The sequence below is a fragment of the Dendropsophus ebraccatus genome, chromosome 2, assembly GCF_027789765.1.
Source record: "Dendropsophus ebraccatus isolate aDenEbr1 chromosome 2, aDenEbr1.pat, whole genome shotgun sequence".
Taxonomy (NCBI): domain Eukaryota; kingdom Metazoa; phylum Chordata; class Amphibia; order Anura; family Hylidae; genus Dendropsophus; species Dendropsophus ebraccatus.
This window is the reverse complement of record NC_091455.1, coordinates 34,990,952-35,017,428: the sequence shown is the minus strand read 5'-3', so window position 1 is coordinate 35,017,428 and position 26,477 is coordinate 34,990,952. Positions and strand designations below refer to the sequence as shown.

Genomic DNA, 26,477 nt, shown 5'->3' with positions numbered 1-26,477 from the left:
CATCCCTGGTGGTCTAGGGCAGTGAAGGGGTTAATAACATCCCTGGTGGTCTAGGTTAGGGCAATGAAGGAGTTAATAACATCCCTGGTGTCTAGGGCAGTGAAGGAGTTTAATAACATCCCTGGTGGTCTAGGGTAGTAAAGGCGTTAATAACATCCCTGGTGGTCTAGGGCAGTGAAGGGGTTATAACATCCCTGGTGGTCTAAGTTAGGGCAATGAAGGAGTTTATAACCCTGGTGATCCAGGTCAGCAAAAGAGTTAAGAGGAAACCGGTCACGTCCGTGATGGATTGTGAACCAGCCCCAGTATTTTATAATCTTTAAAGGTCTTAGATGGGTGGCAATTGCCACCACGCACCTGGTAACTAAGCACTGGGCGGAGCATGTAGCTGCTCTGCCTCCCACACACTTTTCAGCCACTCACTCTTAGTGAAGGAATTAATATCCCTGGTGGGATAGAGAAAATGGTGTAATCACTGGTTGACTATGGCAGTTTATAACATCCTGTGGTCCAGGGCAGTGAAGGAGTTAATACCATGCCATGTGGTGTAGCACAGTTAATAACATCCCTGGTAGTCTAGTGCAGTGAAGGAGTTAATACTATCCCTGGTGGTATAGGGCAGTGAAGGAGTTAATAACAATATCCCTGGTGGTCAGGGCAGTGAAGGAGTTAATTAATCTCTGGTGGTCTAGGGCCTGTATACTAGTCAACTACCTGCACTGAAGGCTGAAGACCAGTCTGAATTAGGCCCCATCGCAGCTATATGTCTGCACTTGACTTTATCCAGTCATGTGACCTGAGCATCTTATGATGTTTTAGATATTTTCTCTAGACTGACCCATACTTTCTTGGGTGATTCGGTAACTTACACATGGAATAAAGTCTTTCTCAAGAGTTTCATTGTCAGTTATGAATTGTTGTCCTAGATAAGCCCTGCACACAGTCCAATGCTGAGGGTGTAAACTGTAATACCAGCTTTGACCACCAGATAGAGCTGTTAAGACACTAAAAGAATTTTTTTTTGTATTTTTTCCCCCATAGATTGGTTTTAGAAACCCTCCACAGTTCTGCACCTGGAAGTCCTAAAAATCAGCAAGAATCCATATAAACAGCACAGGGCTGGGACATGCTACAGTATAAGGGGTCTATGGGGTGTGGATGCCCGAGTTTGAATTATAGTTATGAATTATACATTTTATATTAATGACCTCCCTATAGAGTTTGTCAGCTCCCAGGTAGCATACAGTGCAGCGTATAGTTATATCTGGTTGGTTTGGAAGCTTATTGTGGCTTCAGATTCAGCCCATTCTATCCCTTCTTCCCTCGGCAGCACACGTCCTATATCGCCACTGTCACTCCTCTATTGAAGCTTCTCCTGTCAGGATTGTATTTTCTCCCCCACTAACTCTCAGTGACTGTAGATGTGTTACTTACAGCTCCTGGGCATGGTGCGAAATCTGTAACAGTGCAAATCACCCACCAAGTAGTCACATAGTCAGGTTTTAGCACCAAGAACTGAACTGAATCCTGGCAGGATAGAAAGAAAGATGTACATGCAGGTCCCAGGCTGTGCCTAGCCAATGGCAGTATACAGGAAGAGTCCTGGCACTCATTGAAGCTGAGGATGTGCGGTAGGTTTATTTCACATAGTAACAGACATGAGCAGGATGCGCATCGGCAATACTGTGATTAATATAGAAACAGAAAAAGACCGAAGAAAAAGACCACCTGGTCCATCTAGTCTGCCCTTTATTATTATTATCTTAGGATAGATCAGGGCCGGCATCAGCACAGGGCTTACTCGGGCAAGTGTCAGGAACCCACAGCGCCTCTAGGGGCCCAGAGAGGGGGAGGGGCCTGGTATTCTAATATTCCATGTAATACAGGGTGAGGGGCTGAACATCAGAAGACACAGGAGGCCGAGCAGGTCCTGCACAGAGAGAGAAAAGGGTAAAGGACCTGATCACATGACCTGAAAGTCTTCAACCTTCAGGGTGGAGAGCAGCCCGACAGCGAGGAAGGCGGAGTGCTGTGTGTCAGTGTCTGAGTGTGTCAGTCAGTCATTCAGTGTTAGTCAGTGTCTGTGTCAATAGAGTGTGTTTGTGTATGTTAGTGGTGTCTCAAGTGATTGTGCATACTGTGTGGGTGTTGGGTGCATAGTGGATGGATGAGGGGCCGCAAAATCCTGGAGCCGGCCCTGGGTAGATACAGGGGCGGCTGGGCCGGGGGGCAGGGGGGCATATGCCCCCCGGGCCGGTCTTCCCCCAGCTGTCAGGGCCGCATGGCTGCTGACAGCTGGCTGGAGTCCTCAGTACCTCCCCTGCTTACAGCCCCGGCCCTCTTCAGTCATATGTACCTGTGGCTGTGGTGGATCCGGACTGTGATGGAAGCGGCCGCCGAAGCCCCGCCCCCATGCCGGTAAGCCCCGCCCCCTGTATGGCCACTATGCTTTCTATAAGCCTAAGAGGCTTATGGTAAAAAGCAAACTGCTGTAGGCAGTATCTTCCTCCGGCCACCAGAGGCCGCTCTCTCCTCCCAGCTGGTTCTTCTGCAACTGGGCTAGAAGAGCCTGAAGACAGAGAAGATGGTGTCTGCAGCAAGCAAGGTACCTACACAGCAGGAGATCTACACAGCAGGCCATAGGGCAGGGGGAGGGAACCAAGGCCCTCCAGCTGCTTCAAAACTACAACTCCCATCATAGCTGGAGAGTGATAGGCTGTCCATGGATGATGGGAGTTGTAGTTTTGCAACAGCTGAAGAGCCAAGGTTCCCCCTCCCTGACATAGAGGATACATATATACAGGAGACCTACACAGGAGGATACATATATACAGGAGACCTACACAGGAGGATACATATATACAGGAGGAGACATACAAAGGGGTACATAGAGCATACATATATACAGGAGGAAGCATATATACAGGGGTACATAGAGGATACATATATACAGGAGGAGGCATATATACAGGGGTACATAGAGGATACATTATATACAAGAGGAGACATACTGAGGAGTATATAGAGGATACATATATACAGGGGGAGACATACAGAGGGGTACATAGAGGATACATATATACAGGAGGAGACATATATACAGGGGTACATAGAGGATACATATATACAGGAGGATACATCTATACAGGGGTACATATAGGATACATATATACAGGAGGAGACATATACAGGGGTACATAGAGAAAAAGAAATGGTGTGGAGACAGCATCCATCCAGTGAAAAAATATTTTTACTTTATTTTAAGCCATTGCATATAAAAAGATTACCGACGTTTCGGCTCTAACACTTGAGAAAGGCTCAGGAGTGTTAGAGCCGAAACGTCGGTAATCTTTTTATATGCAATGGCTTAAAATAAAGTAAAAATTTTTTTTTTCACTGGATGGATGCTGTCTCCACACCATTTCTTTTTCGCTATTGAGTATCAGGTGTGGGCCCACCTGACGGAGACTGTGCATCCCTGGGAGGTTCCGCTGTTCCAACCTTGGACTTTACCAGGGGTACATAGAGGATACATATATACAGGAGGAGACATATATACAGGAGGAGACATACAGAGGATACATATATACAGGAGGAGACATATATACAGGGGTACATAGAGGATACATATATACAGGAGGAGACATACAGAGGATACATATATACAGGAGGAGACATATATACAGGGGTACATAGAGGATACATATATACAGGAGGAGACATATATACAGGAGGAGACATACAGAGGATACATATATACAGGAGGAGACATATATACAGGGGTACATATAGGATATGTATATACAGGAGGAGACATACAGAGGGGTACATAGAGGATACATATATACAGGAGGAGACATACAGAGGGGTACATAGAGGATACATATATACAGGAGGAGACATACAGAGGATACATATATACAGGAGGAGACATATATACAGGGGTACATAGAGGATACATATATACAGGAGGAGACATACAGAGGATACATATATACAGGAGGAGACATATATACAGGGGTACATAGAGGATACATATATACAGGAGGAGACTTATATACAGGAGGAGACATACAGAGGATACATATATACAGGAGGAGACATATATACAGGGGTACATAGAGGATACATACATACAGGAGGAGACATACAGAGGATACATATATACAGGAGGAGACATATATACAGGAGGGAGACATACAGAGGATACATATATACAGGAGGAGACATATATACAGGGGTACATAGAGGATACATACATACAGGAGGAGACATACAGAGGATACATATATACAGGAGGAGACATATACAGGGGTACATAGAGGATACATACATACAGGAGGAGACATATATACAGGAGGAGACATACAGAGGATACATATATACAGGAGGAGACATATATACAGGGGTGCATAGAGGATACATACATACAGAGGAGTTAGGGCTGGGCGATTAATCAAATTAATTTGCCCAGAAGGTTAGAATCAATTTCGATTAAAACCGTAAATTCAATTTTCACAAAAAATCATTGCAGGTGGAGCAGCGTAGAGTGACGGGTTGGCGGCCGGGCAAGAGGTGCAGGTCAAGCAGTCGGCGCGGAGGTGAGGTGCATGGCGGGCGGCGGTGCGTGGAGTGTCGGGCCGGAGGTGAGGTGCAGGGCGGTCGGCAGTCCGCCTAACAGAGCCGCGACTGACCTACCCCAGCTATACATATCACGTCCTGCTCCCCTCCCGGCCACACGTGCAGGTCCCCGGTCTCTGGAGGAGGCTGCAGGGACTGTAGTGGTGATAACGTTGCTTCGGGTCCTGGAGCTGAACAGCGGGATCTGCATCCCCGATCCCGCTGTACAGCTCCAGTAATGGCAGTGACGCTATCACCTCTACAGTCCCTGTGGCCTGCTTCAGAGACCGGGGACCTGCACGTGTGGCCGGTAGGGGAACCTGTGTGCCGGGGTGAGAGGAGGAGGGATATGTGCACTCCTGCCCCAATCACCCCCAGCTGCCCAATCCCTCTAGAGTCACCCCCAGTCTGCCTCAGTCCCCCTCTGTCACCCCCAGCTGCCCCAGTCCCCCTAGAGTCACCCCCAGTCCCCCTCAGTCATCCACAGTCTGCCCAGTCCCCCTCAGTCACCCCAGTCTGCCCCAGTCCCTCTCAGTCATCCACAGTCTGCCCAGTCCCCCCTCAGTCGCCCAAGTCTGCCCCAGTCCCCCTTCAGTCACCCCCAGTCTGCCCTAGTCCTCATTCAGTCAACTCCAACTGCCCCAGTCCCGCTTAAGTCAACCCCAGTTTGCCCCAGTCCCCCTCAGTCACCCCCAGCTGCCCCACTCACTCCCCAGTTTGCCCCGTACACCCCCAGCTCTCCCAGTCATCCCCAGCTGCCCCAGTTTCCCCCAGTATGCCCCTATCACCTCTCATCTATACCTTTATTCCTACTACACCCCTCATCTTTACCTGTACTACTACAGCCCACATCTATACCTGTACTACTAATCCCCCTCATCAGTATTACTAATACCCCCCATATCTATACCTGTACTACCTCACCCCTCATCTTTACCTGTACTACTACACCCATTATCCACTATACCTCCACTACTACACTCTACCTAGATGGAGGCACCATGTGTCCCGCTACCCCCCCCCCCTCGCTTATCCCGGAAATGCCCTCGCCTGCATGTGTCCCTGCTACATAGAGGATACATATATACAGGAGGGCATAGAGGATACATATATACAGGAGTACATAGTGGATACATATATACAGCAGTAAATAGAGGATACATGTATACAGCAGTACATAGAGGATACATATATACAGGGGGAGGCATATATACAGCAGTACATAGAGTATACATATATATACAGGAGGACATAGAGGAGGCATATATACAGGAGGACATAGAGGATACATATATACAGCAGTACATAGAGGAGACGTATATACAGAAGTATATAGATGATACATATATACAAGAGGAGACCTACACAGGAGTACATAGAGGAGACATATATACAGAAGTACATCGAGTGATATAAACTATTGTAAAAATACAGTAACCCCAGCTTTCCCAGCATCTTGCGTAGTAGTCAGTATAATGAGGGTCAGGCAGCTTTCCCAGCATCTTGTATTTGTAGTCAGTATAATGGAGGTCACCCAGCTTTCCCACCATCTTATCCTCAGTATAATGGAGGTCACCCAGCTTTCCCACCATCTTATACTCAGTATGATGGAGGTCACCCAGCTTTCCCACCATCTTATACTCAGTATGATGGAGGTCACCCAGCTTTCCCACCATCTTATACTCAGTATGATGGAGGTCACCCAGCCTTCCAGCATCTTGTACACAGTTTTATGGGGGTCACCAGCTTTTCCACCATCTTATACTTAGTATGATGGAGGTCACCCAGCTTTCCAGCATCTTGTACACAGTATTATGGGGGTCACCAGCTTTTCCACCATCTTATACTCAGTAGGATGGAGGTCACCCAGCTTTCCCAGCATCTTATACTAAATATGATGGAGGTCACACAGCTTTCCCAGTATCTTGTAGTCAGTATGATGGAGGTTACCCAGCTTTCCCACCATCTTATACTCAGTATGACGGGGGTCACCCAGCTTTCCCACTATCCTATACTCAGTATAATGGAGGTCACCCAGCTTTCACAGCATCTTATACTTAGTATCATGGAGGTCACCCAGCTTTCCCAGCATCTTATAATCAGTATGATGGAGGTCACCCAGCTTTCCAGCATCTTATACTCAGTATGATAGAGGTCACCCAGCCTTCCCACCATCCTATACTCAGTATAATGGAGGTCACCCAGCTTTCACAGCATCTTATACTTAGTATCATGGAGTTCACCCAGCTTTCCCAGCATCTTATACTCAGTATGATGGAGGTCACCCAGCTTTCCAGCATCTTGTACTCAGTATGATAGAGGTCACCCAGCTTTCCTAGCATCTGTCTATGGGACCGTTCTGTGTCATCACTGAGCCGCCCCATAGACTTATACAGGAAAGTGAGTTCTGACCCTTTCACAGGGCACAGTAGGATATTTGGTCACAAATGACTGGAAGGACCGAAGATGTTATAGGTAAGAGGTAAGAGGCCAGAGTGGTCCTTTAAGGATGGGCTGCCAGCCTGCTACTCATGGGCCAGTGCTGTGTACTTGCCCCCCGGGCTAAAATTTTCCAGCCAGCCCCTGGGTAGATATATATTTATCCCAGGCAGGTTTATATTTAGTTACTGTAGATTTACCTACCACATCTGCTGTTAGTTTGTTCCAAGCATCTACTACTCTTTCAGTAATGTAATATTTTCTCACGTTGCTTCTAATCTTTCCCCCAATAACCTCAGATTACAGATAGAGATACAAGCAGTTGAGAAACACGCGTCCTGCTCATATATATTATAATGTGAAACAAACCTTTCAAGCATCTTCAACCTCTGCTGTGGGTTCTTCTATATAATGAAATGGTCAGGTTACTAGGATACTAGGTCAGTAGGTCTGATAATGCAATCCGTCTTTACTATAGAAGCTTATATTACAGTGCATTTTAATACCCATAGACAAACCACGTACGACAAATCTGTCTCGCTATTTATTCAGTAGCGGCTATGGGCCGACCTCTCTGTAATCTCCATCCCCATAGGTTTGTACTGCAGGCCTAGTTTTATCTAATCATATAGAATCCTGGGAGCTGCGGAGATTTAAGCCGGACACAAAAACAGATTATGCATCTGAAATTTCTCACCAACTGTTCCCGTCTGATTCGTATTGTTTGTGGCGGCAGATTTACTTGTACAGACAAATCCTATTGTGCAATTTGTGGTTAATCAGTTTTCCTGCCTTAACTCCTTCTGTTTTATATGAGACGCTAATGACACACAATGAGGCTGCAGCCTAAAAAGCACAAAACTAATGAATATTAACTTACTGGTTTGTCACCCAACATAACCCTACCGTGTCTTTTTCTATCCTACACATTAGTTTCCATTCTTATATAGTCATGTATATACACTTAAAGGGCTTATCCAGGATTAGTAAAAGCATAACTACCTTTTTGCAAAAACAGCGCCACCCCTGTTGTCAGGTTGTGTGTGGTATTACATTTCAGCTCTATTCACTTCAATAGAACTGATCTGCACAACCCACACCCAAACTGAGGACAAGAGCGGTGCTGTTTCTGAAGGAAAGCAGCCATGTTTTTCTAAGCCTGGATAAACCCATTAATCTTTATTATATATGGGGACCAAACCTTACAAAACACATACATTTACATTTGAAAATTTTTATTTATATCATGTTCATAGAAAGCCTCTTTTCCTCTGCTGATTGAAACTCTTCATTGTGCTAATCCTCCTCCTATTTCTCCTGTACATATATGAATACTTTGACAACTGGGTGTTGCCAGTTAGGGGCGTGTCCTTACACACACTGACACTGTCCAATCAGCGCTGGCAGTTCCAGAATGGTAACACCCTGTTGTAAATTTATAATAAGGTAGTAATATTCTGAAAGGAGAACAGCAGAAAGGCACAATGTAGAATGCTCCAGAATTGTTACATCACAGAGAATATAAGTATTAAAACAGAGGTGACAAGTTCTTTGAAGATTTATATATATATATATATATATATATATATATATATCCCTCCTTTTGAGTAATACTCACTTTTACATTTTTTGCCATCATCCGCCAATATGTATCCTTCAAAGCATTTGCAGATATATGAATCCTCATTATTTACACAGAGATGCTCACATCCGTGCTCACTGGTTTTGCAGGAGTCTTTACCTGTGAATAGAAGGATATGTAGTTACCAAAAAAGCAGCAGGATTGGGTCTAATGTGGTGATTTGGTTTAGAAAATCATGTGTTAAAATACTGGAGTTATGATTTATTTGTGCACTATGCAATACTTCATTTCCCCTGTGGGGGCGCTGTGTGGGAATTGAACACCTGAGCATACATCATTCTCAGTAAATCCAGCAAAGCAGACGCAGGGCAGAATTTCAACTAAGAGTGGCATTTCATGTGAAGTTTCCCCTTACTGTCAGGTTACTTCAAAGATTCCGCCAGAGTATTCCTTTACCAATGAAGGACATGCTGTTAAGTTATGCAAATCAAGGAAGTAGCAGATATTCATAGAGAGGAGTCAGCCCTTGTGGGTTCAATGGCGCATGTATTCCACCAGTTGTACAGTTGTGTCTAATAATTTTTGAGCCTGATGAAGGGCACAACCTGCTCGTAACGCCACATATTCATTCATCATTATTGTGGCGCAGTCTTTGATCCAGCACACGGATAGCTTAAAAGCACATTTATGGTGTACCGATGATTGTCTTCTATCTGTACTTCTATTGTGTGGTCTGTGGTGAACCACAAGAATCTGGCTCCAATCACTTATCTCTATGAGAGTTCTGTCTGACAATTCTAGACTGGAGATACAACTGCAGGGAGAAAGGCTAGACTATGGACATGCAGTTATATTTGCTTCTACATGTGCACCAAGAAAGCATCCATTCTAGAGATGAACACAACTGGAGCATGCTCGAGTCAGATCGTTCAGCATTTGATTACCAGTGGCTAAAGAAGTTGGATGCAGGGAGTCCAGGAAACAATGGACACATGGCATACATGAATCCTGTTGAAAACCTTAATTCTTAACCTACTTTTGAGTATTACTCACTTTTACATTTTTTTCCATCATCCGCCAAGATGTAGCCTTCAAAACATTTGCAGATATATGAATTCTCATTATTTACACAGAGATGCTCACATCCGTGCTCACTGGTTTTGCAGAAATCTTTACCTGTGAATAGAAGGATATGTAGTTACCAAAACAGGTATCAATATACAGGAAAGTCACGACTGGGTCTAATGTGGTGGTTTCATATAGAAAGCCCAGTTTCCTGGAGGACTATAACAAATTATCATACACTTTTAGCCATAAAGTTGTGCAAATGGAGGAAATAGCAGGTATTTATAGAGAGGACGCCATACTTGAGAGTTAATTTATTCTACCAGTTGAGTAAGCCTAAAGACAGGCATAACCTGTTCGTAACGCCACAAATTTAGTCTTCATTATTGCGGTACAGTCTTTGATCTAGCACACATCTGGATTCAGTTGTGGTGTGCTGATGATTCCTTCCTATCTGTACTTCTATTGTGTGGTCTGTGGTGAAACACAAGAATCTAACACCCCCCCCCCAATCACTTATCTCTATGAGAATGGTAGCCGACATTCTTAGACTGGAGATATAACTGCAAGGTGAAAGGCTAGGGACATTCAGTTATGTTTGCTTCTACATGTGCACCAAGAAAGCATCTATTACCATTGCTCTTCTACTTCTCACAGGTATCAGATATTTCCATTCCCTGGCTAGGAGGCAACCTATTAACATAGTAAGAGGCCAGTCCAGTGAAGCCTTGCCATACCGTGTCTGTACATTCAGCATTACAGAGTTGTCTTTTTACTTTGCAGATGACGCAGATGCAGCGGACTACATCATTACCATACAGCAAAATCTTTCCTTTCCAGTCTGACACAGTGCTCTCTGCTGCCACCTCTGTCCATGCCAGGAACTGTCCAGAGCAGGAGAGGTTTTCTATTGGGATTTGCTACTCTGGACAGTTCCTGTCAGGGACAGAGGTGGCAGCAGAGAGCACTGTGTCAGACAGGAAAGAATACACCACTTCCTGAAGTCATTTATAAATCTGTATGACTTTCTGACACCAGTTAATTTAGAAAAAAAATATTCTGCATAGTATCCCTTTAACTGGAAGTTGACCCCTGTGCATAAATCATGCAGGATATGCAGAGTCCCTTTAAATAGGATACAATTCTACATTGCTGAAAACTCTATAGAGAAGTATCCAGGCTTACTGGGGGTTCTGTACTAATCTGTTTGTTACAAAGCACATAAAGCGTTGACCGATATATGACGATTTTCCTTCCGCGTCTCTTTGTTCCACCACATTACTTAGCTTCTAGTATAATTTTAATGGGCTTTATACACATCAAAATGACACAGTCTGCACTGAAGTCTCCTCATTATAATGCTTACTGTTAGATACCATTGATGTTGAACTTAGCAGAAATATGGAAGGAAAAAAAAACATGCTAATGAATAGGCGTTCAAAGTTCTGCATATTAAGTTGCACATAAAACCAGAAAGAAGATGTAATGGACCTTGAAATCTGTCCTATGGTCACTTACAAAATGTAGACTCTGTAAGCCGCAATCTGGAGAGTGGGGTACAGAGTGTAAGCGGTTACCACTAGGAAATAGTTACAGATTGGCAGCAGTGGCACTGGTCAGGAGTCAAAGGTTATTACCAGGAGAGCAGAGAGAATGTGCCCATGGGAGGGAGGAGGCCTGCATTCTGCGCCTCCATGATGCCAGGCCAAAGGTTGAGACCAGAGTATAGTCAGGAACACACTAGAGGTCAGGAGTAACATTACAGGTACAGTCATAGGGGGGCATTAATTAAAGCCCCGTCCCCTTTTCCCGGACTGATTTACTAAGAGGCTCATGCCAGCCGATCCCGCTTATGGCGCAGGTATTCCTAGACAAATCTACACCTGCTCGGGAGCACACGAAAATTTGGTGCAGGGGAAGGCTACTCCTCCTCCCCGTCTTGCCACACACCCCTACCCATTCATCAGCCAAGTTGGGGGATATAGCTGGTGTATGCCATGGAAAAGGGGTGAAACTGCCCCTTTTCTATGGCGTACTCTAGGGGCGCACATTGATAAATGTCCCCCATAGTGTCTAAGTGTCAAGACAGGAATAACCTAGAGTCAGGACCAGGAGTAGTACCACAAGTACCATTTATAAATCAAGAAATATTAACTTAGAGAAAAGATGGGGACCAATATCCGAGATCAAAACAGATATCCCACTACGGTGTCAACTTTTGCCAACCAGAAAGGTCTGGTTCTTCTTCCTTCGTCCGTATCTGACACTCAGGACAATATCCCTTCCCTTTTTTTTTTTTTACTAACAATGTAGTTCCTTAGGAGAGGTAGTGTTCTGTAAAAAGTGTTGGACTGGGGTATCTGGGGCCCACCAATGAAGAACCAATGAGAAACGACATGTCGGTCAGTGTTTGTGCAGGTTCTAAAGCTGGAGGCCCACCGGACTGCCTGTACAAGTCCTTACAACCTGTAGCAAAAGAGATCAAGTAACACTAGATCCACTCTCTCCAGGGGTCCCATAGCAGCCGTGTGGTCTGTCTCTTTGGTACGTTCCCCCTTGGTAACCATTACAGTCATATTTCAAGAATTCTCTACTAACCACCAGCAAGAACCCAGACGAGGTAACGTATGACCTTCTAGGATTACTCCAAAACTTGCCGTGAATTTTTGTGGTAGTGTTTTAACCTCTGATGCTCTCTGCCAAGAGGCTACAACTGATGATGTCAACATCTGAGCTGCTCCAAAGGGTCTGTGCACGTAAAGACTTAACATAGAGCAAACACTGCAATTATTTATTGGCATCTGGACTGCGGTTTGTCTAGAACGGAATAAGAGGCTCTTACTCTGACAGGACTTCTTATCATCCCGAAGAAAATATCCTTCGAAGCACTGACACTCGTAGGAGCCTTCTGCATTAACACACAAGTGCTCACAGCCGTGCTCATTCACAGCGCAGTGGTCGATAGCTGAAACGATAAGATGCAATTGCTGGGTATTAGATTGATCAAGTCAGCAGCCAAGTTTTCTCACCAAATGTGGAACGTTTCAGCAGTAACGTAATGCCTTCGTCTTCCTTGCCGAAACGTTGCATCATTGTTGGGTGAGAATTAGAGGAGGTAGAAGCTGTGCTTGTAAAGGAGAATATGGCATCCAGGTGAACATGGCAAAAAAAAAACCACAAGACAAGTTTCTAGCCATATGGTCTCCCTGGGCCAGTTATGGGGATTTTCATGAGCCTGTACGCACTGCACAGTCTGCACCCATAACACGCACGGGCACAGGGGCGTGTGCCTTTTGGTGAATCCGGCTGGGAAAAGGGGGATGGGGCATAAGTTAAGACCCGTGTGCGACAACGCCGATAAATCCCCCTTAGTGTTTTTTTTTTTGTAAACAATCATGATTACTTGGAGATGCTTATTATTGGGCTGTTATCTCATACTTTTATTCTATGAACTCTTTGTATGAAAACGTCTGTACAGCTTTGGAAAATTTCAATAAAATATGTTAAAAAAAAACAACAAAAAACTAAAACACAACTTTTTGACCAAAACATATTGAATGCAAGAATAAAAACAACTCTGCTCCATATGACGGCAAAGTCATAAAGTTTTACCATATGGACCCATAGAAGTTCAGCCAGCTGGTTGGTTTGTAGTGTTAGGCACTAGATGAGGTTGCAGTAAGTGAGTGGATGAGCAAAGGTGGCCATACATACTAAATAGCTATTGGCCGAACATTTGTCTAATAATCCCTATATAGATGACTGTTCAGCATGGTCTAAACTTCATGTGTTCATATGTTGCCACTGTGATGCTTAAACAGAATAATTATGTTATCATTGTCTCACCCCATTCTTTGCTCATGGCGACAACACTATAACAGTATCATAAAACTATGCTCAGGGTATAATAGGAGATCTTCTTACCTCTACAAGTCTTCTGATCATCCGTCAATACAAACCCTTCACGGCACTGGCACTTATATGAGTCTTCTGTGTTTGTGCAGATATGCTGGCAGCCGTGGTTAGACTCCGAGCAATGATCCACTTCTAATAAGAAATACAGATGAAAAGGACACGTTATAATATAGTTGTGCAATGTATTATTTTGTATTGTATAAATTATTAGTTGGTATTGGACACAAGAGAATTATTCGTTTTTGACCGATATTGAGGAGGAAGCGAGCACCGACTTTTCAGGTTAGAGCTCGTTTCCTTTTTGTTCCCCACTCGCTGTCTGTGCGTGTAATAGTGGGGGTCCGTGGGAGGAGATTGTCATTGTTTTGATCGGTCATGTTTAAAAACGACGATCAGCCGACATTTTGCATGTCAGCTGATCGTTGCCTCTTAACATGACCTATTACACCAAACAATTATTGTCCGGAACGGCTGGTAATTGGCAAAGTATGGCCAATAATTGTTTGGTGTAATATGGCCCTAAGGGCCCTATAATAGCGATAATCATCTCAATCGACCGATTGGGCAAAGGCAGCATGGACATTGCTAACGATGTCTGTGCAGCCTCTGCTAAATGATTATCGGTCCAGTAAATCAGCGCCGATCTAGCAGATCAGCAATGGTTTACAATATTGATCGGGCCGTCATAGCTGTATTCATAGTTGTACAGTAATTGTTCTGTTTTCAATAAATGTATATATATATATATATATATATATATATATATATATATATAAAAGCCCAAGCTGAACTTCTGCTCCAGGACCCATGAGCCTTCAGCTACACTCACTATAAAACACCATCACACCTCTTACTATCCACCCAGGAGACAGCGCTGAGAAGCAACGACAACCTCTGCCCCACTGTTACTACACCACTGCGGATACATATATATATTGGAACGTTTCCACCCATGGTTTGCATAACCTCACTATACATAGAATGACGACTTTTTTTCCATGCCGTTTTCCTTTGTTGAAATTCCATGTGGAACAACATAACTCATCATATGATTTTCCACAAGAGCAGAACCAAGGCTCAACTCTCTATGGGACCTGGATGCTGAGGTCACTTCTGGGACAATTAACCTGCCGTATTAATCAGCGGCTCCATCAAGGCGAGTTACGTGTATTAGACATCATACATGGCTGTGGTGGGGTCCGCCCATCATTACCATGTAACTCTAGAGGAGCCGGTGGACCAGAGTCCCTGATTTCACCTAGTTATATTATTGCTGACACCTGACAAAGAAATAATGGGGGAACAATGATAATTCCGTACAATGGAAGATCAGGACCATATCTTATAAAAATGCACCCGCTGATGTTTCCCGTAATCCTTACTACATAAATGCTGTATGCCTGGCAGACAGGCTTATGTTGTAAAGGGTCACTACCTATAAAGTACTGTAGACTATTGGAAATTTTATGTAAACCAATTGCAATGAAAGACTATAAGAGTTATGGGGTCAGGCCCTCACCAGGAGTCGAATTGATGCACTGTATAGTAAGACTAATGGTATTTCTATCATTTGATCTAACACTGCCTACATTTGACCTAATATTCTAAGATCTCTTGAACCCCAAGTAAAACAATAGAATTTTGATATTCTTTATTACTTGGATCTGACCCTTGCTGGTTGTAAGAATTATAAGCAGCATCAGCCAAGTGTCCATCTATACAAAACACATGCAGGCCCACTATCTTAAAGGGATACTTTCATCTCAGCACGTCGATCACTGAATATCCAACTGCTGGGACCCCATCCATCCTAAGAATGGGATCACCCTGCAATGAATGAACCACTGAACTTGCCTAAGCGGCCAGTGTTTCATTATTCTCTATGGGGACAAACTTTTCTATTAACCATTAACCCCTTCAAGACCAAGCCTATTTGCACCTTAATGACCAGGCTCATTTTTCTAAATCTGACCTGTCTCACTTTATGCGCTTATAGCTCAGTGATGCTTTAACGTATGCTAGCGATTCTGATATCAGCAAATTACCACATTTTCGTGAAAGTTTTCAAAACTGATTTTTTTAGGGACTTTTTTAAGTTAATTTAGGAGGCTTGTATACTGGAAACCCCCATAAGTGACCCCATTTTGGAAACTCCACACCTTAAAGAATTAATCTAGGGGTATAATGAGCATTTTAACCCTACAGGGGCTGGAGGAAAGTATTCACCAGGTTCACACTACGTATATTTCAGTCAGTATTGTGGTCCTCATGTTGCAACCAAAACCAGGAGTGAATTGAAAACACAGAAAGGATCTGTTCACACAATGTTGAAATTGAGTGCATGGCCGCCATTTAATGGCAAATATTTGCTGTTATTTTAAAACAACGGCTGTTGTATTGAAATAATGGCAGTTATTTACTGTTATATGGCGGCCATCCACTCAGTTTCAACATTGTGTGGACAGAGGCTTTCTGTGTTTTCAATCCACTCCTGGTTATGGTTGCAATGTGAGGACCACAATACTGACTGAAATATACGTAGTGTGAACCCAGACCTTAAGCCGTAAAAAAATGACAAATTAAAATTTTCCAATAATATATACGTTTAGATTAAAGTTTCTCATTTTCAAAAGGAACATGAGAGAAAAAGCACCCCAAAATTTGTAACGCAGGTTCTCTTGAGTACTACGGTACCCCATATGTGGGCGTAAACCACTGTATGGGCACACAGGAGGGCTCAGAAGGAAGGGAGCGCCAATTAGCTTTTCCATTGCAGATTTTGCTGAAGAAGTTTCCGAGCGCCAGGTGTGTTTGCAGTGCCCCTGTAGTGTCAGCAGAGAGAAAACCCCCCCATAAGTCACCCCATTTTGGAAAGTGCACCCCTCAAAGAATTCATCTTTGGGTACGATGAGCATTTTGACCCCACAGGTGTTGGAGGAAAGTATTCAAAATTAGACAGTAAAAATGAAAAACTCGAATTTTTTCAATACTATGTTCGTTTAGTTTGAAATTTCTCAATTTCACGAGGAACAAGAGAAAAAAAGTACCCCAAAATTTGTAACGCAGGTTCTCCTGAGTAAAAAGGTACCCCATATGTGGGCATAAACCACTGCATGGGCACACAGCGGGGCTCAGAAGGAAAGAACGGCCAATTCGCTTTTTCAATGCAGATTTTGCTGAAGAAGTTTCTGAGCGCCAGGTGCGTTTGCAGTGCCCCTGTAGTGCCAGCGGAGTAAAATCTCGCCACAAGTCACCCCATTTTGGAAAGTACACCCCTCAGAGAATTCATTTTGGGGTGTGGTGAGCATTTTGACCCCACAGGTATTAGAGGAAAGTATTCAAAAATAGACAGTAAAAATGAAAAACTCGAATTTTTCCAATAATATGTTCCTTTAGTTTGAAATTTCTCAATTTTAAAAGGAACAGGAGAGAAAATTCCCCCCAAAATCTGTAACACAGGTTCTCCTGAGTAGAACGGTACCCCATATGTGGGCATAAACCACTGTATGGGCACACAGCAGGGCTCAGAAGGGAAGGTTATTAGAATAGCACAGTTACTAAAATAAAAAAAAATAAAAAAGAGATTACAGGTAATCTGGAGGTGGTTACGGGCAACCTGGGGTGGTTCCGGGTAATCTGGAGGTGGTTACGGGCAACCTGGGGTCGTTATGGGTAATCTGGGGTGGATACAGTCAACATGGGGTGGTCACGGGCAACCTGCTGTGGTTACGGCAACCTGGGGTGGTTAGAGGCAACCTGGGGTGGTTAGAGGCAACCTGGAGTGGTTACGGGCAACGTGGGGTGGATACGGACAACCTGCTGTGGTTACAGACAATCTAGGGTGGTTACAGGCAACCTGCTGTGGTTACAGGAAACATGGGGTGGTTACGGGCAACGTGGGGTGGTTACGGACAATCTAGGGTGGTTACGGACAATCTGGGGTGGTTACGGATAAACTGAAGTGCTTATAGGTAATCTGAGGTGGGTACCTGTAATCTGGTGTGGTTACGGGCAATCTGGAGGGGGTCATTGGCAATTTGGGGTGGTTAGAGGCAACGTGCGGTGGTCAGAGGCAAGGTGCGGTGGTCAGAGGCGACGTGCGGAGGTCAGAGGCGACGTGCGGAGGTCAGAGGCAAGGTGCGGCGGTCAGAGGCGACGTGCGGCGGTCAGAGGCGACGTGCAGTAGTCAGAGGTAATGTGTGGTGGTTGCGTGCAATCTGGGGGGTTACATGTAATCTGGCATGATTACGGGCAACCTGGGGTGGTTATACGCAACCTGCAGTGGTTACAGGCAACCTGGGGGGGTTACAGACAATCTAGGATTGTTACGGATAGACTGAAGTGCTTATAGGTAATTTGGGGTGGGTACAGGCAATCTGGAGGGAGTCACTGGCAACATGCGGTGGTTACGGGCAACGTGCGGTGGTTACGTGTAATCTGGGGGGTTATGTGCAATCTGTCGTGATTACGGACAACCTGGGGTGGTTACAGGCAACCTGGGGCGGTTACGGGTAATCTGGGGGGGTTAGGGGTAATTTGGTAGTAAACTGCACTTATTGCTATAATAAAAAGTGTGTGTTTTATTTTTTTTTATGTTTCTCACTTTTTGTACTTTACACATTCATTTTCACTGTATTACTGTGATTACTGTGATATTTTCTATCACAGTAATCATAATTCAGTGACAGAGCCAAATCTACATTGCATTCTGCCCACCATCCTCTCTGTATGCAGACCTGTGATTATAATCATTTATTTTATAGCCATGAACTCGAATGATCAGGATATACAAGGCTATAGATTCTCTAGTGTACAACATGATCAAATTGTGCATGAAATTAGAAGAGGCCATTGACAATAGAATATGACATGAATACATTGCTTACCATAGAACGGGGGTCTGATGCGGTAATGTATGACAACTTTCTGGAGTGGCTCTTCATGTGTTTTCTACTGACAGTACTATATATAATTTACTGCCTGTAGATTGTTCTTAGTGAAAAATAACTCTTTTATTTGTTGCAGGCGGGTGGCCTTGTTCTTGCTGGTTGGCACTCGCTTGCATCCCTGCACAGCCCCATATAAGGACCCTTAGAAAAGGTTTTCACCGATATGGTTGATCGGTGGGGTGCCAACACCCAACAGTTGGCTCTATTTCTTGTGTAGTGACGGCATCACAGTACTGCAGCCTCAGCTCCTGTTTACCTTGCCGATAAAGTTTTGAAAGGAGCCAACTGCCTATTGTGGCTCCTGTGGATAGGATTTCAATTGTTTGATTCTTGACAACCCCTTTAAGAGCTGCGGAAATGCTGTGAAGGGAGCCAGAGTCAGTTGGCTTAGTTCACTGCATAGTGGCCATACCTTGTTACTACAGCCTAGCATCTCGCTCACTTAAAGGGGTTTTATTATCTTAAAGGAGTCCCTTCACTGCCCGACCACTTCTCTCCTAGTTGATGTCTGTTTCATAGCTCCCTACACACTGGGATATTTATACTGAAGATTGGTGGAGTTCCAAGCAGTGAAGCCCAGACCATCCTTGCAATAATTCATCACTTTCTTACACAGGAAAGCTTCTTTAGTGCTTGTCAGTGTTTAGAAGCTCCACAGAGAATGAATGGAGCAGTGGATATGTAGGCCTAGTATGCTTCATTCATTCAATGGGAGTCCTAGTTGTGGGATGGGGGATAACTTTGATGCCTCTTCAACTGAATGTAAGGTTACAAGGCGGAAACATAACTAGTAACACGCCTGGGTGAAAATCCAGAATCTGCAGCATCCAAGAAATACAAGGGCAGGTTAGGATGGACACCAATGGTTCTGGCACCAATTTACACCACCACAATGGGTTCCATGTATCATAACGCTAGGTCCTCATGGATGGTTTGAAATAACCAGAACAATAAATTGGATGCATGCGATACTATAGAGGTCTGGGCATTTTGCCTGGGTAAGCAGGGCAGGATAAAATGGCCAAGACCATAGCTCAAATAAACTATTAACGGCTTCTTTTGTTCCAATAAAAGTTAAAGAACATTTCCTTCTAAAATAGAAAGCATCAGGAAATATTAATAACTAGATTTCTTTTGTTGGGTAGATACAATTGTAGAGATTCATATTTACAGATGAGTTTATAACTTTTCAGAGAGAAAATGTAATCGGCGTAAAAATTGGCACATTAAGGTGAATCAGTATGGGATTATGGAACTTGGCAGGTGCCAATTTTATATCAATTGTGGGTCAAAGGTGACCATGGTAGTGAGCACAATGGTAGGACAATAGGGGCCCCCTCTGTGACCCAAGTGAAACCCCCTAGGTCAGTAATCTTATTATTCCTAGTACACCCTGCTAAAGGCTGCCAAAGCGTAATACAGTGCCAAACAGTAATATGGCAAAGTATTGTACTTGCTTACTTAAAGGGGAACTATCAGCAGGTTAGACAAATCTAACCTGCTGATAGCCCCTTAGAGCACCCGGGACGCTAAGGAGAGAGAGGTGTGTCTAACCTTCCTCCTCTTGGGTAGGATCCCGGCACCAAGCTAAATTATGCTTGTTTATTCAGTGCAAAACATCATAGGGTACAGGAGGACGTGTTTCGGCATATAACTGATGAAGGTTATATGCCAAAAAGCGTCCTCCTGTGCCCCACAATGTTTTGCACTGAATAAACAAGCATAATTTAACTTGGTGAGTGCCGGGATCCTTCCTATCGCTCACCTTCCTCCTCACCGCTGGTCCCTCTCTGATAGTTGGAGTAATCTTTGCTCCGGTGCACTGTTAGGACCACTGCCGAATCATCCGGCCCACCCGCTCCGTTGTTTATCATTAGAAGGAGCGGGCTGATGATGCAGCAGTGCTCTTAACACTGCACCGGATTACTCCGACCAACAGCGTAGAATCGGCGCCAAGGAGGAAGGTGACACACATAGTGTCCCTCCTTAGCATCCCCTTTAAGTCCCCTTGGAGGATTAAATGTGAAAAAAAAGAAATTTTATTTTTTTTTTTAATTTTCAAAATTCAAAACTCAACTTAAATAAATAAAACTGATCTCACCACATACATAAATGTTTGAACCATAAAAATATAGCCCTATTTATTCCACACGGTGGACACTCTGTGTACCCAGTGTCAAAATAGCTGTTTGTTGGTGACCTCACCTCCTGAAAAATTTCATATCTAGCCCAAAATGGTACTAATAAAAAAAATGCAGCTCATCCTACAAAAAACGAACCAAGCACACCTCTGTATATGGAAAATGTATAGAGGGGTCGGGGAGCTCAGAATATGGGGAAGCTATTTTTTCAACAAGTGCTTCTATGGCTATAAACTGTTGTAACAAGAAGGGGTTGAAAGTTGACTAGAGTCCTAGTCACATTCAGAAATCTTGAGTTTTTTTAGAAAAATATGGAAATCTCCTTTAAATCAACTAAAAAAGTAATATAATCCAAGCAGAGGACAGAGCCGTTGATGATGCCAGATGCTAACAATTACAGCTGACTTAATATAAGATAGGCGCTGGCTCACTTACAATATTCTTACCACGCATATGTCTCCTTTCTGCCTAGAAAGCTTTGCGGGAACAAATAACACGATGAATCTGCTCAGCGCCTGCAGGTACACTGTCATACTATGCTTGCTGGGAAGTGTAAGACCAGACCCCACAGCTGTCTGCAGAGAACTCTGTGCAAGAAAACTCAACATCTGTTTATCTTACAATAAAGTTTTTGGCTCAGAATAATGTCTGGTCTCGTGTAACCGACTGGAGATTAAAGAACGGAGAAAACATGGCCAGGGTTATGACATTGTATTAAGTGCCATAAATGATGAGGGGCCCGGTTATGTTTACAAGGGATTAAAGTGTCCCTCCCATTAGCGGCATCCAGGACATGGGGGGATATTTACTAACATTGGCGTCCTGCTCCACTCTATTGGGGGATTACTCAACTGGACGTGACAACTTGTTTCTGACAAGTGGTGGAAACTCTAGTAAATCAGCTGTGCTCCTCGTGACTTGTAATCCTAACTACCTCTGGGGGCTTCATAATGTCATCACTCTTGTGCATTGCAATCACTTTGATTGTGTATTCCACTATTATACTATGATGCTTTATTTCTTTAGAAGAGATCACTCTGTGCCCCCAAATATACACTGGAGTTGGGGTGTTATTCATACATAACTGTATATGCCAACTGTTGACCCGAACAGGGGCCAGATTCAGATGAATAATGACCAATATACAGTAATGGACAAAAAAAAAAAAGTTGTTGGAATAATTAGTGATGTAATGATCATATATGTGATTATAATATTAGAGTCTGTTCACACTGAGTAACACAGGTGGAATTCTGTGCAGAGCCCCCGCCGCGGACTCCGCTCGGAATCCCGTCTGCCTCAGTGTGTCAATTCGCCTTGCGCTCCTCCGCTCAAAGAATTGACATGTCTTTGAGCAGAGGGCAGCAGAGAGCGGAGGCCCACAAGGCATCCCATAGACACATAGGAGGAGATTTATTAAACTGGTGTAAAGTGAAACTGGCTCAGTTGCCCCTAGCAACCAAGTAGATTCCACCTTTCATTTTTCAAAGAGTCTGTGAGGAATAAAAGGTGGAATCTGATTGGTTGCTAGGGGCAACTGAGCCAGTTCTACTTTACACCAGTTTGATAAATCTCCCCCATAGTCTTGCAGTTTGGTGGAAACATTCTTGAAAGAGCCTTAGGCTACGACCACACAATGTCTCTTTTTGGCTGTTGGACATCTGCTTTTTGGATGACCGTCAGTTTGCATCCAAATAACGGCCATTATTTCATAACAACGGCCATTATTTGGGCACAAAAGGTCGGCCGTCTAAACGGCCCAAAAAAGACGTACTGTGGTCGTAGCCTTACTGTGTGTGGTGAGCATTATCCAGCTGAAAAATGTCAGCTGGAAGCCATGAGAAGAAGACTTATGGCTGCATGATGTCCTGTGCCTAATAGTCCAGGTTACTCAATCATGGCTCCTCTACAAAGGAAGTTGATGGTGGTTGGCTGTCAATGGCAGGACATGTAATAAGTTCTGTGACAGCTAATTTCCTTCCGTTATCACCTGGAAATAGTCTGGGCAGAGACAGGGTGTGAAATGTAGAAGACATCTTTGTCTAGATGGTGGATAAGCAAACTGTGGGAGCTGCTTGTGCTTGGTGGATCAGATGATACAGCCTATGGCTTATGGCTGTATCCATATTTTCTTGGACGCCCTAGGGCTGCATCCAACATTTTCAGTCACTGGTAATCAAATGTCGAACGACTGGACTTGAGCATGGTCAAGTTGGGCTCAATCTCTACTCCCAATATCTCATAACAACTTTGTCGGAATGGCCAAGATGGTGATCAATCCATCAAACGACCATCCTGCTGTGGCAATTATGGTGGTTTTTTTTTGTGAAAATGGCAAGTGTAAATCCATATTTAAAGGGGATTTCCACGGTTAGGAAAACTTAGCTCCTTTCCTACAAAAACAGCACCACACCTGTCTTCAGTTTATGTGCGGCATTCACTTCAATGCAGCTGAGCTGCAATCCCACACACAATCTTAGGATAAGGGTGGTGCTTTCTGGAAGAAATCAGCTATGGTTTTCTGAACCTCGATAACACCTTTAAGGATAAGTCCTAGGGCTTAGGTTAAATGGATGCCCATTGTCATATTTAAGAGCGCAAACTTTTGTTCTGTTCCATTTTGTCATATCCAGTAAAACAACATATACTGCACAAACAGCGCCACCCCTGTCCTCATGTTGTGCATGGTATGACTATTCAACTCCATTCACTTCAATGGAACTGAGCTGCAAAACCCACACCCAAACTGAGGAGAGTGAAGAGTTGATACTGAAAGAAGGCGGCCATGTTTTTCAAAGCCCCTTTAATATCTATTTAATGAACTATTTGAAGAGATTATCTGGGGGTCACCCTCTAGGGGCCTCGCCCTCCAGCTATTGCCATGCAAAGACAGCCGTAACGTGTCAGGATCCTAATGTTTACATATCTGTCGGAGCTGAAGGATTCTGACTTCACATGTTTCTCGGCCTTGTATAATTGCAATCATCACTTCAGTCAGAAAATATGACATCTCTATAGCAACTTACTCCTGCAGGTTTTCCCGTTGCGATTCAGAGCGTAGCCCTTACGACATTTACATACAAATGAGGTGTCGCCGCTGACACATTCGTGTTCGCATCCATGTCTGCCCTGCAAGCAGTAGTTAATCTCTATGAGGGGATAAAAAAAAGAGAGCCAGTAAATGTGGTGTGAACAGGAGACGTGTATAATACATTCACACATTGTACTTACAGACACCATACAAGTGAGAGACTGTATAAAAACCTCAGGATCCTAATAAATGTTCTGACCGAGGCATCATTAGTATTACACGGTAATGTTCTGCCAGAATCTAGAGACTGTAGTGTAATTCAAGGCAGATGAAGCCATAGTGATAGCCCAACCCCGAGCACATCAAGCCTGTCAGGAATAATAAGGCTATGCGCACATTTTAGGAGTAAATGTAAAATACACCCCAAATAATGTGTCAAAATACTGCTGTATTTTGGCACGACACTGGTAAAAGAAACTTTTTATTTTTTGTAATATAGTTTTAAATATACAGTGGTACCTTGTTTTAGGAGTAACTTGGATTGAGAGCGTTTTGGAAGAATATGAGTTTTTCAAAATTGTGACTTTAAGAGCATTGCTTTGGTTTAAGAGCTCCTTGTACTGGGTGGGAGGGGAGTGGGGGAGGGGCATGGTCTGCATAGCGGGGTCTACAGCCCTGTACTCTGACCCAGAAGTCTCTCTCACCTTTCAAATCATAGCAGATCCACTTTAGGCTGGGGCCTGTATCAGGGGACAGGACTGTGGAGGTAATCTCTCTATAACTGTAACTCCTCCCTCCCCGGACAGAGATGCTGCTATACTGTGCTCACCCTATACCCTGCTTATTCCTTCCTGCCGTCTCTGTCATTCCTTGTGTTTCATCTTCATTCCTGCTATACTGTGCCTGCACTTACACTCAGCTATACACACTGCTGCTCTAATGTGCCTGCACTTACACTCAGCTATACACTCTGCTGCTATAATGTGCCTGTCAAAGAGCAAACTGAGATAGGGGTCAAATAGGGGTCAGGTTTAATTGCCATAGCTAAAACTACTCAATAAGGAACACCAATATAAACAGTAAATGAAGTATATGTAAGTAGCACACTTACTTGTGCAAGTCTTCTTGTCTGCGTTCAGTGAAAATCCGGGCCGACATCTACAGGTATAGGATTCATCAGTATTAACACATTCATGCTGACAGCCATGATTAGACAGCGCACAGTAATCCGGTCCTATGGATGGTAAACAGCCAACAATTATGGTCGATATGGAGAATAGGTATCTCTTGTAGGTGAAACACTAGACCAGGGATGGAGAACCTGCAGCCCTCCGGCTGTTGCAAAACTACAATTCCCATCATGCCTAGACAGCCAAAGCCTTCGGCTTTGGCTGTCTAGGCATGATGGGAATTGTAGTTTCGCAACAGCTAAAGGGCCACAGGTTCCCCATCCATGCACTAGACATTAATCCATGAAATGTCCCCAGTGTCATCTCTGGATAAGACTTTTATTTATAGAGGAAAACTTTCTACAAACAAGTCGGGAGACGTGGGGGGAGACTGGGTGACTTCCATTATAATACAACGGAATCAGCAAAACAGCAAAGTAATTGTCATGGCCGCTTCTAATTTACTTTGACATTGATATCCACAAAGGAAGGACAAAGAGTTTGCTTACTCCGACAAGTTTTCTTATCCAGGTTCAGAATAAAGCCAGGCCGACATTGACAGACATAAGAGCCGTTAGCGTTAAGACACTCGTGCTGACAACCGTGGGTACCCAGAGCACAATAGTCCACAACTACAAAAGAATAAAACAATATAGACATAGGATATATACGGTAATATATTATTCCAGCCGCACAGATAGCAATATACTTAGTGTATGTATTATATAGTGCTTATGCAAAAACTGAGCCCATACCACTGTGTATCATATCTATACTGTTCTTTTTTTTTTAAACATTGTATTGTTCTTGTTGTGTGTTGTGTTTTACCTATGTTAGCTACTTCTGCTTTAGATATTGTTTTCTATCTGGATCCAGGAAGTAGCTAGCAGCCATTTTTATGGTGCGTTCACACATACAGGATCCGCAGCAGATTTGATGGCGCAGATTTGATGCTATGTTCAGTTATTTAGTTACCTTGATATCTGCGCCATCAAATCTGCTGCAGATCCTGTCCAAGTGAACGCACCCTTAGGGTATGTTCGCATTTAGTAACGGTACTATTACACAGGTAGATGGTGGCCCAATCATAACTGTAAACGAGCGGCAATCTGCTATATTGGTGCTTGTTTACTGGGTCTATTACAGGGCCCGATAATCTTTTAACAAGGGCTGCATGGACATTGTTACCGATGTCCTTGCAGCCCTTGCTTAAACAGTATACATTACCCATCCATGCTCCAGTGATTGGCCGAGCGGCCTGTCAGCTCAGACAGGCCGCTCTGAAGCTGCAGCACACAAGACCCGGGAAGATGGAGACCGCAAGAGGAGCCCTGGAGCATGGATAGGTAATGTAGACTGTTTGAAAATCGTCAGCCTCCGGCTGCACATCGCTATTACACCTGGCGATGCGCGGTCGGCGCCTGATGATTATAGGACCAAACCTAATGCTGGGTTTACACGGAACAATTATCGTTCGAATTTTCGCTATAACGATCGCATTTGAGCGATAATTGTTCCGTGTAAATACAGCAAACGGTCAAACGACGAGCGAAAAATCGTTCATTT

At 43.9% G+C, this 26,477-nt stretch overlaps 1 protein-coding gene across 1 annotated transcript in view; it reads right to left on the bottom strand.

The window, feature by feature from the left end:
* The window catches only part of MATN2 (matrilin 2), a 76,705-nt gene that overhangs the window by 13,302 nt on the left and 36,926 nt on the right, over window positions 1-26,477 (bottom strand). Inside the window, 7 exon segments of the mRNA XM_069957322.1 lie at window positions 8,678-8,800; window positions 9,695-9,817; window positions 12,549-12,671; window positions 13,631-13,753; window positions 23,738-23,860; window positions 24,854-24,976; window positions 25,421-25,543. Of these exon segments, the coding sequence (XP_069813423.1) occupies window positions 8,678-8,800; window positions 9,695-9,817; window positions 12,549-12,671; window positions 13,631-13,753; window positions 23,738-23,860; window positions 24,854-24,976; window positions 25,421-25,543 (861 nt within the window).